Source organism: Ictidomys tridecemlineatus, chromosome 9 (assembly GCF_052094955.1).
Source record: "Ictidomys tridecemlineatus isolate mIctTri1 chromosome 9, mIctTri1.hap1, whole genome shotgun sequence".
NCBI lineage: Eukaryota > Metazoa > Chordata > Mammalia > Rodentia > Sciuridae > Ictidomys > Ictidomys tridecemlineatus.
The window spans coordinates 50871857-50887846 of record NC_135485.1 but is presented as its reverse complement, the minus strand read 5'-3'; the positions used below and the strand labels follow the sequence as shown (position 1 = coordinate 50887846).

Below are 15990 nucleotides of genomic sequence, written 5' to 3'. Positions count from 1 at the left end.
AAAGGGAGAAAAATGTACTCTAGAAGAGACAGTTTATGGAGAAAAAGTTGTACATTTTCTACATATGGAGTTTGAAGGATATTTTAATTTCTGGTACACAATTGGAAATATCTGACTGATGATTAACTGAGCAACCACAATTGTGAGTGTAAACTTAGGAGTCATCTAAAAACAAGGCAGAATTGAGCCTGTGTAAATGGATTAGTTTATCAGACTGTTTATTATATAAAATACTGCACAAAATTAAATCTCTCTTTCCAAGGCAGATATATTTCCAATCTCACAATGAATAATTTATCTCAATTTTTTTCCCATAAATACTCTGAATATAGGGCCCTATTAAAGTCAGCCATGGAAAACTTTAAGACAAAGGAGATGACAGAGTTGCGTGACCAAGTCTGAGTGGCAGCTCCCCAGCAGACTGGAGGTAGACATGTTAGACCAATGGAACAGGTTGTGCAAGGACAAGGAAGCATGATGGAGTATGGTATGATTCGACATGTTTGGAACACAGGTTATCTGTTCAAGAATGAGATGCAAAGCAGGCAGTGAAGTTGGTCTAAGACATAGGCACAGGTAGTCTATTTACATAAATGTGAGGAAAAGGCAGATTGTGGGCTACAAAAGAAGAGTTCACAAATGTGTTGAAATTATGAATATTCTTCTCATATTCCTACCATTTTCTCAGTGGAATAAGATGGTTATCAGCTAAGAGTAAAGATGGGCCAGATGGTGCTGAAGGTTTTAGGAAAAGACAAATATGAAATAATTTTTCCAAGAGAATTATAAAGCATCAGTAGAAAGAAGATTTTTTTTAAAAAGAATCTTGCTCTTTTGAAGGCATCAACCCAATTTACCTTTACCTACAATTTAAAACATCATATACACTGCCTTTATTTGATACCTCTAATGTGAAAACTATAACAGGATACCCTGGGAAATTAAAGGTTTTCAATACTTTTTTTTTTAAGAGAGAGAGAGAGAAAGAGAGAAGAGATAGAGAGAATTATTAATATTTATTGCTGAGAGCCATAGCTAAGTCAGAGAGACGCCTGGCATTTTTGCCAGAACTGAGTGGTTGAGAGGTGATGCCAGCAAGCCATTGAGATGATGATGGTTATGTTAAGCTGTGTATTCAATTGTATATTAGACCCGTGCTGTCCGCCTCAGGCGACCGGCTACTTTGGAGTTCTCGTGGGGGATTCCTGGAGAGTTCCAGTTGGTTGGGGAGGTGCCAGAGAAGGGATTTCCAGTTGGTGTGTGGTGTGTCCCGGGAGAAGGCAGCATGCGTGGCGTTCACGGGAGTTCGGAAGTAAAGTTTGTTCCTGCTTGAGTGGCTCGTGATTTCTGCCCAGTCAGACTGTGGCAATTTATTTTTCAGTTTTCGGTAGACTCAACATCTTTATTACTGCATGAGCCACATCCCCAGCCCCAGGGTTTTCAACACTTTACCAAGAACACAACACATAGTGAGAATCTGCAGCCCTGGGAATATAAAAGTGCAAATTTCCAGGCCCTTCCAGAAATTTGAATTCACCAGATCTGAAGTAGGCTCCCACAGTATGCATATTTATAAGTCCCTCCCCTGATTCTAAGTAAGGTCACCCTCCAATCACACTTGAAGGAGATCAAATGTAGAAGACAAAATCTCAACACCTTCGTATGATATCAAGTGTGATTCTTGAGGCTACCTCTATCAGTGATCCTCACAGAAACAGAACTATTAGGAGATGGAGATAGTGACAGAGACTAAAATATCTATACCTGTATAATCTATATAACTTGCGTGTGAGCTCTCTCTCTTTCTCTCTCTCTCTCTCTCCACACACACACACACACACACACACACACGCACACACAAGTTTAAGGAATTGGCTCATGCAGTTGTGAGGTTGGTAAGTCTGAAGTCTATAAACCAGATGGCAGCTGGAAACTTAGGCAGGATTTCTATGTTATCATCTCAAAGCAGAATTCATTCTCCCAAGACATTTGTTTGGGTTCCTAAGGTCTTCAAATGATTGTATGAGCCTCATCTACATCATCAGAAGTAATCTCCTTTACTTAAAATCTACTGATTGTAAATGTTGATTGCAGCTAGATAAAACTTTACAACATCTATACTCATGTTTAACCAAACAGCTGGGTACCCCAGTCTAACCAATGTTGACATTTAAAATTAATCATCACACTGTCAATTTCATCTTTGGCTAATTCGTGGCTCACAGTTTGCTGCAAAAAAAGAAAAAAAATCCAACCACCAGTCATTCTTAGAGTGCTGTGTATTGTTCCTTTTTCCAAGAGTGTCTTACTATGCCTCTTTGGGAAATTCCCACAGATCCTTATTCAACTTAGGTTATGACTCTCAAACCGTATTTGTTACCTAAATGAAACACAGTGAAAACACCTAATGTATTATAGATTCATCATGACATGCTCTTCTATTAAAGTTTCCTTGGAAGCATAGTAATAAACAAACTAATAAGATAGATGGATACCGCACTTTGTATTTGTGTTAATAAAGACAGAATAAATACTGGACTTTATGCTGGACTTAGGCATAAAGAACTCCTAAGACATTTCTTTTGCCCCTTGCCCTGGAAAGATCTTAACTTATTGATACTAACTCTGCTCCTATCCATCAATCACTGGATGCAAGTATGTCCTAGGTACAGATATCTTGGAAAAACAACTTTATAGCACAGATTCAGAAAAATGCATAAAATTTCATAGCACAAGTTCAATCATAAGCTTTAAGGAAAGCATTGTTTTTTTTTTCCCTTCCTTCCTATGTCTTTACTAGTACTGTACTTAATTGTGGAGTTTTAGGGAGGAAATATGAAGTATAGATTTGAAGATTGTGATTTTTCTGATTTATTTTTCATATTCATATTCTTTATTTACAGACCAGTCACAGCTTCCCGAACATCTTTACCACTATGGATGATTGTCCTCCTTGTGTTTGGAGTGTTGGCTATCCTTGGAATAACTATTGGTCTCCTGGTTCATTTTCTGGCTGTAGGTTGGTATATTTATATTTATTTGATATTTTTATAATCGCTCTTTCATTTACACTGAAGGTAAAGAAGCAATTGCAAACCATGTATTATCTCACTTTAAAATGATATCAGTGACCCCAAACCGTATAAATAAGCATTATTAATATTTGCCATTACATTACTCACATGATTTTAATATACATAGTTAAAAGAATGAATATTCTTTCAGAGATATAAGCGCATAAGTAGATAGTTGATAGGCAGAAAAAATAATTCTACCAATGTTATAATTAATATATTACATATAGTGTATGTAAAGGAGAAATCAATGAATATTGAATTTTGATTATTTATTTATAATAAAGATGTTAATATAAAAATCCTTCTACATATATTTTTTTTTAAAAAATTGGAAGAGTAGGAGGAAATTGAAGTCATTTTAAAAAACCATGTGTTTTTAACTTAGGATATTATATCATTTATGCCCTACCATAAAACAAAAGAAAATGTAGACCCAACTCTCAAACATGTCCACACAGAAGCAGACTTCCTAAATAAGACTCCTAATGTGCAAGAAATAAAATTTAAATATCAACAAGTGACATAGCATTAAATTAAAAAGCACAGCAATGGAAAATTTTAGAAGTATAAAAACAGAGCCTACAGAATGTGAGAATATTTTTACCACCTGCTCCTCAGTCCATTAATATCTAGGATACACAAAGAACTCAAAACTTAATACCAAAAATCAAATAACCCAATTAATCAATGGGAAAAGAAGTAAACAGAGACTTCTCAAAAGAAGAAACACAAAGGATCGACAAATATATGAAAAAATGTTCAACATCTCTAGAAATTAGGTAAATGCAAATCAAAACTACATTGAGATTTCATTTCACTCCACTCAGAATGGCAATTTTCAAGAATACACATAGTAAATTTTGGCAAGGACGTGGGGAAAAAGACACTCATACATTGTTGGTGGGACTGCAAATTAGTACAGCCACTCTGGAGAGCAGTATGGAGATAACTTTAAAAAACTAGGAGTGGAGCCACTATATGATCCAGCTATCCTACTTCTTGGTATATATCCAAAAGGTTTAAAATCAGCATACTATAGTGATACAGTCACATCAATTGTTATAGCACCATAATTCACAATAGCCAAGCTACAGAATTAACCTAGGTGCTTTTGAACAGATAAATAGATAAAGAAAATGTGTGTGTGTCTGTCTGTGTGTGTGTGTGTGTGTGTGTACACACACAATGAAATGGCACTCAGCCATAAAGAAGAATGAAATTATGGCATTTGTCAGTAAATTGATGGAACTGGAGACTATCATGCTGAGTGAAATAAACCAGTTTCCCTAAAATCAAAGGACAAATGTTTTCTATGATATACAGAAGCTATTCCAAAATAAGGGGTTAGAAATGAAAAAAAAAAAAAAGCAAAGAGAAAGGGGAAAAAAAGGAAACAGGGAGGTGGAATTTCATTAAAATCTCAGAAATTTCAGTAGAATAGATGAAAGGTATTGAGGAGAAGGAGGAAGGATAGGCAAAAGGAAGAACAGTAGAAATAATCTGACCTAACTTTCATATGTGCATGCACGGATATGACATTGTGGGTTCCAGCATCGGGTGTATCCACTGAACACTAATTTAAAAATAAGTAAACTAAATGGATTGAAGAGGGATCTGTGGAACCGAGGGAGGGGAGTTGGGGAGGGGCGCAAGGGAGGGAAGACTGCTGGGCACTGCATTATCATGGGTCGTGTTCCATGCTTTTGTGATGTCAGGATGTGTCTTGATGTTGCATATAACTAAAAAAAGAATAATAAAAAAGATAGATATACTTTGAAGAGTCAAATACCCAGAGCTTTTAGTGATAAATTCAGCCCTTCTTTCGGTATCTTATTTCCCATTTATCAGAAGCAAACACTTTCAACTTATTAATATGATTCTTGATATTGCTATATTCCTAATTTTCAGTTATTCAAATTATCCATTCACTTTCTTTTTAATAATGATTAGCTAACTTTCTGTAATGTGGGCCAGATGCTTTTGAAGGAATATTCTGGTATGTAGGCCTGGAGATGGGTTGCAGATTGGGAAAGTTTGAGGCTTATATTTTGATATTTTTTTTTGTCTCAAACATTGTCTTATCTCATCTGTTATTTTCTTTAAACACAAGACAAAATTTATCTTCAATATTTAACACTTAGGAGTCTGGAGTGACCCTGAAGAAAGCACTCTAATTTGCATACTCTCTTAATTATGATACAGCGATTTCCCTACCTAGAAGGGAATACCCCAGTTTATCACCAACAGATTGCCTCAGTGGGAAGATTAGACCATATATATTAAAAAGAGAATTGTAGTATGCTTTCACTTGTATTTTCTCTTCTGCCATTCTGCAGTGGGAAAATAGAAATATTCCTTTTGTGTTTTCAGAACTTGGAGTAGTATTATTCTAATCATTGAGAACTTTTAAAAAAATCTATATCTAGCTTAATTTATGAAAGGCATCTCTGATTCATATAACTTCTCACTTCAGTGTATACTTCATAGTTTAGGCCTGTTTGCATCAGAGGTTTTGGGAAGTAGGCCTGGAGTTGTGGCTGTTTTCTTTAGTTTCCTTAGAATTCAACTAACATTTTTGTCTTTTCTTATTTTTCTGGGCTTAAACATAGGAGACAGAGTGAAAGCACTTCTAAGTTAACATAACTTTCCCAGTCTGCAACCCATCTCCAGGCCTACATACCAGAATATACCTTCAAAAGCATCTGGCCCACATTACTTGAAAAGCATCTGGCCCACATCACTCTGTCCACTTTAAGTAGAAGTCTTCTCATAATACACATTTAAATCCTTATGTTTTACCCAGAGTACTCCTCATTTAAAAAAATTGTATATATGTTTGGTTTTCTTTCTAGAAATGATTTGTGAATAATCAAGTCATGAAAAATGATTTCTTATTCTGTTCCCTTATTCATCTTTCTCAATTCATATTGGCATTTGAACTACTTGTGGAGTTGAGAATGTTATTCATATGGTGTGAGTCTGCCTTACTGATTTGCCATCCCAGTGGATTATTTTCATGGCATCAGGTACCAATTGAGCTCAACGACTATATCCACAGTGACCTCAGCATAGTTAGTAAGGTCTCATTGTCCCGCTATGACTGGTGCATACAGTTAAATTAAGAACAGGATACTCATGAGTTGATTTCCTTGCTTTAGTTTATGGTTTTTAATCTCATATGAGATAGTAAATATTCTGTTTATCAATCAATTGTCTCTCTGAAAAGTGCTTCATTCTATTATAATAAAACAAATCCACATCTTGACAATTTGTTAATTTATATTAAGAAATATTCATGGCTTCTGAATATTGTAATAGAAATAAATAGGAATCCAAATGAAGAAATGAAGGATGCATTGTGAACATTGAATTATTAAAAAGAAGTCAAATGATTTTAAGATCTTTTTTTGCTGCTTATGCTATAACCTGATAAACTGCAATTGTAAAGTATGGTATATAGTGAATAAACATATGATAATGTACAGGCAAGTTAACTGCAATTAGCAACATTCATTTATAAATCATTTATAAAAAAACATTTTCAGATTTTTGTTTAGGACTTGATAACTTCTTTCTCCATTATATTTAGCACTATAAAATATTTTAACATTTTTTATAACACCATGTTTTATTTTAATTATGATTCCTCTCTTCTCTTGATTCATATAGATCTTGTAGTTGAAAACCCAACTTCATCATTTGAATATATTCTTATTGGTTACTCATGTGATGGCTTCATCAATATTGAGCATGTCTCTTCCACAAGATAATCTTCAAGGGCAGTGATCATATTGTAAAATAAAATTTATTTAGTTATTATTATTATATGCTACCAACTCTTACCCCATGTCTAACATGCTGTAAGCACTTCGTATCTATCACCTTACTAAAGATAAGATGTGACATATATCAAGTATCCATGAAAATTTCAAAAAGAAACACAATGCATTAGCTGTGGGTTTTCAAGTAGGCAGATTGAGCTTTGATCCTTGGCTACTTTTAGTATATTTGGCAAGTTATTCTGAGATGATTCTGAAACATTTGTATACTTCATTAGGTCTTTACAAAATATCTTCATTTGGTGGATATTAAATGGTAGCTACTTTTATTCATAATCTGGCAATTGATAACAAAAATCTCATTATAGTATATAGTCCTTTCTGTCTCAACCAAGATGATGTAATTTTCCTTTCTGACCTTTTTCTGATGTGTGGGTGCATGTGTGTATTCTATTATTGGTTCTATAAACACTTTTCACAATGCCTAAGGTATCTAATCAAGTGTATCAGAAGAATTCACATGGGTTTATCAATATCCAACAAGAATAATACATACTAGTTGGTATTAATATGTAATCTACATCTGAGTTTGAAGTCCATTTAATCTGAATAATTCTTGGATTATTTCTTTGTCTCACAGAAAATAGGACATACTACTATCAAGGTAGCTTCAAAGTGCTGAATATCCCATATAATAAAAATTATGAAAAGGAAACATCACCAGAAAATAACTATATTAGTAAAATTCTTGAAACTAAAGTAAGTTAGTATTTTTCTACTTTTGTTTCATTGTTAATTCATTGAAATATAAATTTATAATTGGATTTTGATGCTTGACTATATTCTCTCCTCACAGATGGTTGATGCATTTCAAAGTTCTAACATTTACAGACAATATATCAATTCTCAAGTCATCACACTAGTGTAAGTAAAGAATACTAATCATCAGAATCATTGTGCATATCATTATACTTCAAGTTCTTCTGTGAAAATTTCTATTGATATGTTACAGTCATTAACTAGTAAGTTACTAATGTCCAACATTATCATAAATATCAGACAAATTGTTCAGTACAAAACTGAAGTAAGTTTTGGGGCTTTATTGTTGAATTCATTAAATCTACCAGGAATGCATTAACCTTAAAATTGTGGATTACTTCATCATTCTTATTTCCTAAGTATTTATATCCAAAAAACATAGATCGTTCTTTAGACCAATGTTTGACACTAACATTTTATTTATCAGAATCATAAACATGAACTCTGTTTTCCCCAGTCTTTCTACTTGCAAGTTAGTTTAACATTTTGTGGAATGACCCCAGTATTCTTATTAGATATGGGGTAGAAGACAGACTTTGTTACCAAGGAGAACCCTCTGGTCACCATATCAAGAAGCAAAATAACTATACTATGTTCTCTGCATATGGATTTGGAATAGCAAAAAAATAGTAGAAAGAACCTTAAAATGCAGTTAGACAACTTGAGCCCTGTCTTTGCTATTTAGTAGCCCTAGAGTTTTGTATCAGTCATTGTACCACTTTAAATCTTTCTTTCTTTTATGAAATATTAGTGACAACATCTGCCCTGCCTTGTTCATAGAACTTTACTCAGAATTAAAAAGATTATGTATATGGAAATACTTTCAAATAAATATATTTTCAATGAAAGTGATTATTACTTTTACTTTCATTAGTGTTACTAATGTTTTCCTTTCTTTCCCTGGTCCTGGGCTCATGTGATTTTTGGAATTGCAGAACGAGTTAAGGTTCCAAATAGCAATTTTAGTACTGGACAGAAATGGAAAACTAAAGTTGAAGGTCTCAGGTGATTGCAACCACCAGAAGGCCTCTCTGCTTTGTTTTCCAGTGCACATAACTTCAGGTATCTGTAGGGTCAAGACCAAGTGACAGCAAGGCCACAGAACAGTTTTTCATTTTGGCACATAATGCTGCAAAAATCACTTATTATTTTGCTTGGTAGCAATGTGAGTGGAGTGCTCAGTAGGAATTGTTATTGATTTGTATGCCAAAATGTTGAGTACCCCTTAGGAAGACTCAAAACATAATGATAACACTCCAGACACTAGCCTCAGGGCTCCTTGGTAATTTTGTTGGCCAGCCTCTTGGGCTGCCCACCAAATTTCTCCATCAATCTTCAGATTAATATTTGAATGCAATTTTGTTCAACATTTTCTCATCACTGCTACCCGTTTGCATTGTATTAAAAGCCTGTCTCCATCTGAGCCCAATCCCACAGACACCATAGTCACTGGATGACTAGACATATGATGGAGTGCATAGAGTAAGGAGCCCTATTTGTGGAATCAGCTGTACTGACTCTAAACTCCCAGTTAGTAGTTGCATATTGAGTATATTTACATAACCTGTCAGAGCCTCAATTTTTCCAAATGTATAAAACATGATAAATGATACATACTTATGTTTCAGTATTATCATAGATACAACAAAATGTGTACTAATATATGTATGTGATAACAAAAAGCATCAGATGCACAATAACTGTTAATTAATATTATTATCAGTCAGTTATTCTGTAGTATGAATCCTCCTTATCTCTGATGATGAAATTTTCTATTTGATGGTGAAGTATCAATAACAATATTTGAAGTCCAGTGTATATATCACCTCTTTCATGAAAATTTATCTGATACTTAAGTAAAAAAATGACTCATTATTCCTCTGAATGTCTCCAGTTAGGATAAATATCTTCCTGTGTCTCCCTCATTTGTTATAGTCATTGTATGCATGTTTGGAAATTCCTAGGGGATAGAATTGTGTCATTGCCATAATTTGTGTCTCAGCTTTCCCTACTTTTTCAGATTTGTAGAATTGACTCTAAACTGAATAATATAGCTGCATGAATAATGTTACCACTAAATGTAGACAAGTGAATAAGCCTGTGCTTGACCTAAAGTGAAAGTAGTGCACAGAGCCATAAAAGAGCAGAAGAAGCCAAGATTTTTTTTTTTTTTTAAATAAAGGCCCCTCTAGGGGCATCAGATCCTTCTGAAGGCTGCTTGTAACTTGCAACCTGTCATCCTGTATCCTCTTTTTATTTTTATTTTGAGAGAGAGAGAGAGAGAGAGAGAGAGAGAGAGAGAGAGAGAGAGAGAGAGAGAGAGATTTTTAAATATTTATTTTTTAGTTTTCGGTGGACACAACATCTTTGTTTGTATGTGGTGCTGAGGATCGAACCCAGGCCGCATGGATGCCAGGCAAGCATGCTACCACTTGAGCCACATCCCCAGCCCCAGGAAGCTAAGATTAAAAAAAAAAAAATCAGACAGTGAGGAAGGAAATGCTACTTTTAGCAACATACGAAACTTTAATGTTGTTTCCAGTCCCGATAACAACAGTCTGACAGCACATATATGGCTGGTATTCAAGAATTCCAGATCATCGAAAGAAACTGCAAGACAAAGAATTGAAAGCGTCTTACGTCAGATGCTGACAAGCCACTCTGGATCCTTGCCTACAGATCCTGATTCTCTGAAGCTCATGGGTAAGCTTATATTTTATACCTGAGCAATGTTATTTTCATTATTTTGTCCCTAACACATATCATACATACCAGACACAAAGCTGATCTTAAATACATTTTTAAACGAATTTCATTTTAAATCAGACATTTAATTCATTTAATTCATTTCAATGTGTTATTATTAAGGACACATTATAGGTGATTTGAAGGAAGGGGAACTCTTTCTCATTCTAAAGCTGATATTACTGCTTTAAACAATCTTTATAAGTAATGGTGTGCTTTGGTTTTCTTTTTGTGGTATCCTAAATTTTCAGAAATAACACTGGATCAGCCATTATAAGACAGGTCCCTTTTTAAAGTATTTTTGTATAGAGACCCAAATTAGATTCACTTTTGAAGACTTCCTCTCCTTCTATGATAGAAAACTCACAATTTTCCACTTTAGATGATGTAGATATAATTTCAATTAAATAAAAAAGAAGTCTCCTGTATGGAACTATGAAGAGGATACTTTCACCTAATACATTCACATATAGAAAGAGAAAAATTCCAATAAACAAACGTTCTCTCCTTTTTATTGACTCTTCATCTTGAGAATCCAAATTATTTCTGGACCTTTTCTCTGCTAGAGCTACCATCTTTTTCCATTACCTCAGGCTCAATTCTTAAATAATCATGGATTTTTTTGTTCAATTACAGAAATCAGTAAGGTTGAAGCTGAAAAGATGATCAACAACCGTAAGTTCAATACTTTTAAAATTAAACAAGAGATAATATTAAATATAAGTCAAGAGTTATTTCTCTTTACTAGACAGAATTCTGAGTCTTCATATAGAATAATTCATGCAATCTTCATAGCAGTGCTAGAGATAAGCATTCTTATTATATCATTTTAGAGGTGAGGAAATTCAAATACAAAGAAGTGAAATAATTACCCAGATTTATCCAGCTTGTGAGTTGTGGGACCAGAATTCAAACTAAGGGAGTCTGGTTACAAAGTCCATGGGCTTAACTATGACTTTCCTCCCCATCTTACACATTGTCCAAGTGCTGAAGTATCTTGGAACTGTTATGATGGCTAGACAGGTGATCCAGGGACAGCTAATGATTCCTGTACTGATTATATTTTATTCCTATCAGTGTAAGACATTGTCAGATATAATCATATCAGGACAACTCTATGCTTTGTAACCAAACATTATGTTTCTATTCTCAACGGAACAAAACTGACCCTCTCTGATAGGCTGTGGAAGACGACCAAGGATGTCAGCTACATATGATAGAATAAAAGGAGGTTCCACTGCTCAAAAAGGAGAATGGCCATGGCAAGCAAGTGTGAAATTCAATGGCCGACACTACTGTGGGGCATCCTTGATCAGTGAGAGATATTTGGTAACTGCAGCTCACTGCTTTCAACGGTAAGTTCATCATGTTGCTCATCTGTGGAGAGGAGCAGCCCTGCAAGAGTCCCAGTTTGTAGCTGTTACACCTGCTGAACTCTTAGTTGCATTCCTTTTCATCTTCAAAAGTGTCTTATGGCATTTTCTGGTACATAGATGAAGCTGGAGAACATTATGCTAAGTGAAATAAGCCAAACTCATAAATTGACCAAATCATGCCATGTACACAGACAAATATACTACAGTGAATTTCATATTCATGTATATCCATAAAGCACACATTTAAAAAAACAAAACCTATAAATAAATAGAAGGAAGACCAATAGAATAAAGGAAGAGGAACAACTGAAGGAGAACAAAAGGGAAAGGAGAAGTACTGGGGATTGAAGTAAAGCAAATTATATTCCATGGATATATGGAATGAACCCCAATACTATGTGTAACTATAGTGCACTAATAAAAACATTAAAAATGTTACTGAAGACATGAAAAAAGGTCCTGGTTGAAGGAAAAAATTACATGATAAAAATCGCAACCTGTATACTCAGAAAAATGAGAAATTATATCCCATCTGGTTCAAATGTATGATATATCAAGGTCATTGAACTGGCATGTGTAACTAATTAAAACAAATAAAAAATTAATAATAACATGTAAAATTAAAAAAATGAGAAGGGTCATGATTTTTGGTATTTTATTATTTTCTTATGAGTATTGTCTTCATCACTTTGCTCTTCAGATCTTAAACAATTTGTGGTTGCTAAAATGCAGCATCCTATTTCACACCTCTCTGACTCCATAAATCAATCTCCCCCCCCCTTTTTTTCTATAAATGTTCCATTTTCATGGTCTTTTAGGCAAATATGGCTTGGTCTTATTCAAAATACTACCTTCCCTAAGAAATCTTCCTTTAAGCACACAAATTCAACCCCTTCTGTTTAGTGGTTCCATTAATTACACACTCAAGAATTTAAACAATTATTGTAATTGTCTGTGTTTGTTCCCATCTATTACTTTATTAAAGCATATATTTGAAAAGCATACGTTATTTTTTTTCATTTTTTTATCCTCATTTTTTTCATTTCTTTATCCTTATGTAATGTATGGTGTAGAGACTCAATGTTTTTTAAATGTTTAAAAATGAATTAAAACATCAAGTTGCAATGAACTATTGGGAAAAGAAACACTAATGTCATAAAGAAGTGTATAGTAGATGCAGAATTTCTACTATTCATTATAGAATGCAGAATTTCTATTTATTTACAAATAAATAAAAAATTGATTTATTTTTGTTTTTGTTTCTTTAGGTCAGAAAATCCAAAAAACTATACTGTTAGCTTTGGCACTATAGTAAGACCCCCCTATATGCAACATTATGTTCAACAAATTATTATTCATGAAGACTACGTCAAGGGTGAGCATCATGATGATGTTGCAGTTATACTACTCACTGAAAAAGTTGTTTTTACAAACGACGTACATCGAGTTTGTCTTCCTGAAGCCGCAGAGATTGTGCCACCAGGTGAAGGAGTTGTTGTTACAGGATGGGGAGCAGTTACATTTGATGGTGAGTCCAGTGAAAACATACTATGCAAGGTAAAAATGCAATAAGAAATATGAGCAATCTAGGTAGAGTCCAAGACATCTTTTACCTCCAGATGCCCAGGACACTCAGGGAATGTTGCTTATGGGGTTATGACTGCAAATTGCCTTGGTTTGGAGCATTCCAGGAAAACCTGTTGGGGTGTAGAACTTCCCTTACCTGGAGAACCTAATTGAGAAGATTCTAGTCCAAAGATACAAGAAGAAAGATGAAGACTTCGAAAGGCACATTTGAAAGATGTTTTAAATTTTATTTGAAGATTTTTTTTTTTTTTTATCAGTTTGACTGATGGAACTGAGTGGGCTTTTTTTTATACTAAGAGGCAACAAACATAGGTCTTACTGACAGAGGACCAAGGAAAGTTTCCATCCTGCTTTGTTTCACAGACACTCTTTTGCTGATGTTTACTTTCTGTAGGTGAACCCCAAGAGTTACTTCAGAAAGCACCAGTGAAAATTATTGATACAAACACTTGTAATGCTCCAGAAGTGTATAATGGAATGATAAAGGATACAATGTTATGTGCTGGGTACTTGGAAGGAAATATTGACGCCTGCCAGGTAACTTTAGACACCATTCATATTGAACACATAGTATATAAATAACTGCTATTTTTTTTTAATGAAAATCATCAAGATGGAGATAATTGCATGCTTCAGTTGATTGGTACTTTGACAGTCCTGTCAGTATCCCTCTCCGCTTTGCACAATAGTAATTCTTCTCTACATATAAGATGTATTTCAACACTTATGTTGAACTTATTCTGAATTGGCTACTCTCCTAAGTCCTTTACAAATATCCATTCTTTTATTTCTCATCATGATCTTATAATGTAGGTATTCTTATTTCATAGGTGAGAAAACCGAGACAGAGGAACATTAAGTACTTTGTACATGGTCACACTCCTAGTGAGTGGCAAAACGGACATGCAATTCCAGGCTATCCAACATAACAGTCCATCTCTCAAGCACATCTCAATAAAAGAGCAGTCTCAGAAATGTTTTACTTTAAGCCCATTCCCAAATTTTTCCTACATTTTCATCTCTCTCATGAGTAGTGTTCTGAATAATTTTCTCAGATATGAAACCCCAAATCTCAAGTACATTAATACTACATGTCACCCGAAAGCTCTCTCATAGAATTAGAGTTTGGAACTTTTCAGATAACACGTTCAGGTTCAGGTAAATACCAGAGAATACATTCCAGTGGGTCACGGTGGGGATAAGGATGGTCCAGGGATTTGCATCACATACCCTCCTCAGGTCTCCATGAAACAACAACCAGTTGCAGACTGAATCTGGGTTTAACATTTCCTGTAACTGAAGTATCTGAAAGAAAATTGTCAAAATGATAAATGTCCTTTGTTTTATTTAGGGTGACTCTGGAGGACCACTGGTTCATCCCAATTCTCGAGATATTTGGTACCTTGTTGGAATAGTGAGCTGGGGAGTTGAATGTGGAAAAATCAATAAACCAGGGGTCTACATGCGAGTGACTTCCTACCGCGACTGGATTGCCTCCAAGACTGGTGTTTAAGAGAAAATCATCTTGTACCATCTAGTTCAGGACAAGGCCTAAGCCAAATTTAACATGCTTTTAAAACTAGTGTGTGCCATGATTGAAAGTATAATGACCCTGAGGGAATGTTTATGAAATTACATGTTAAGCAAAAATAACAAGACAAAATAAGAAATCTCGTTGTTTTGGTCCCTATTGCCTAGGCCAATAAAGTACTCCCACCAAAAAGAACTATTATAATAATATTTGTTTTTTATTTAATTAACCCACATCATAGTTATCTCACCACAGCATAAATTTCTTGGTTTTTGTTATTCAGATTTTGTCGGATTATGAAAGTGTGTCTTTGTCCATAGCAAATTAGCAGGCAGCATGATGAGAGATGGATTGGAACATGCTGTTTCTACTTTGATGTCACAGCTTTGGTAGATGAAATGTGGCTGTGACCTAAACCTTGTCTGAATGTAGGTACTGAGTTACAGTCTCATATTTTTTTGTGGATCTTTATCAGTCCTTGTAATCCTTGTGAAATAATATCACCATCATCAAAAGTAAGCTAAACCATGCAGTTAAACTTATAATAGAGACAATAATTTTTCAGTGTTGGTATAGGTTTTTATAGAAATTCATTACTGTAATATATTTGAAAAAATAACTATATACCATTAAATGTGTACTGTATTTTAAATAAATTTAAAGGAATACCATTGGTTTTTAATGACTGTTTTCTTCATCTTTTGGGGGTTTGTTTATTAAGAGTTCTCAGGTGGCTCCTTCTCTTCCTCCTTTTCTTCTACTTCCCCTTTTCCTTCTTCTCTCTTTTCTTCTTCCATTCTTCATACAGGATGAAGTGGAGGATGGGGGTGTTCCTCACATGCTTCAAGATGAGTCTGGCCTAGCTCAGCTTGGCCACCTCCAGTCTGCAGAGTTCTGTGAGATGGCTGCTCAGGTTCAGGATGAATTTCCCCTTCCAGTCTAGGAAGTAGTTCTCTAGGAAGCCATAAAGGTGGTGGTCAGTAGACTCAGAGCCCAGGATGTGCAGATCCAACAGGGTCTGATATCAGGATTATGTCTAGGGCCCAAACTGACTTCCCCATATCATTCAGACTATT

At 34.7% G+C, this 15990-nt stretch overlaps 1 protein-coding gene across 1 annotated transcript; it reads left to right on the top strand.

Moving 5' to 3' along the window:
* Positions 1-499: 499 nt before the first annotated feature.
* On the top strand, positions 500-15484 carry LOC101971243 (transmembrane protease serine 11B-like protein). The gene is made up of 11 exons (XM_078020719.1): positions 500-553; positions 1151-1317; positions 2904-3019; positions 7497-7615; positions 7713-7780; positions 10218-10378; positions 11057-11095; positions 11601-11775; positions 13065-13324; positions 13778-13920; positions 14735-15484. Exons 1-11 carry the CDS (start codon positions 500-502, stop codon positions 14894-14896), a joined length of 1464 nt encoding a protein of 487 aa, XP_077876845.1. The 3' UTR covers positions 14897-15484.
* Positions 15485-15990: the final 506 nt, after the last annotated feature.

Excerpts from the sequence above, each read along its gene's own strand:
- LOC101971243 (XM_078020719.1), top strand. The coding sequence starts at position 500 with ATGTTTGGAACACAGGTTATCTGTTCAAGAATGAGATGCAAAGCAGGC. Across the intron at positions 1,318-2,903 it reads CACGGGAGTTCGGAAGTAAA|ACCAGTCACAGCTTCCCGAA; the intron begins GTTTGTTCCTGC and ends CTTTATTTACAG. Across the intron at positions 13,921-14,734 it reads GAAATATTGACGCCTGCCAG|GGTGACTCTGGAGGACCACT; the intron begins GTAACTTTAGAC and ends TGTTTTATTTAG.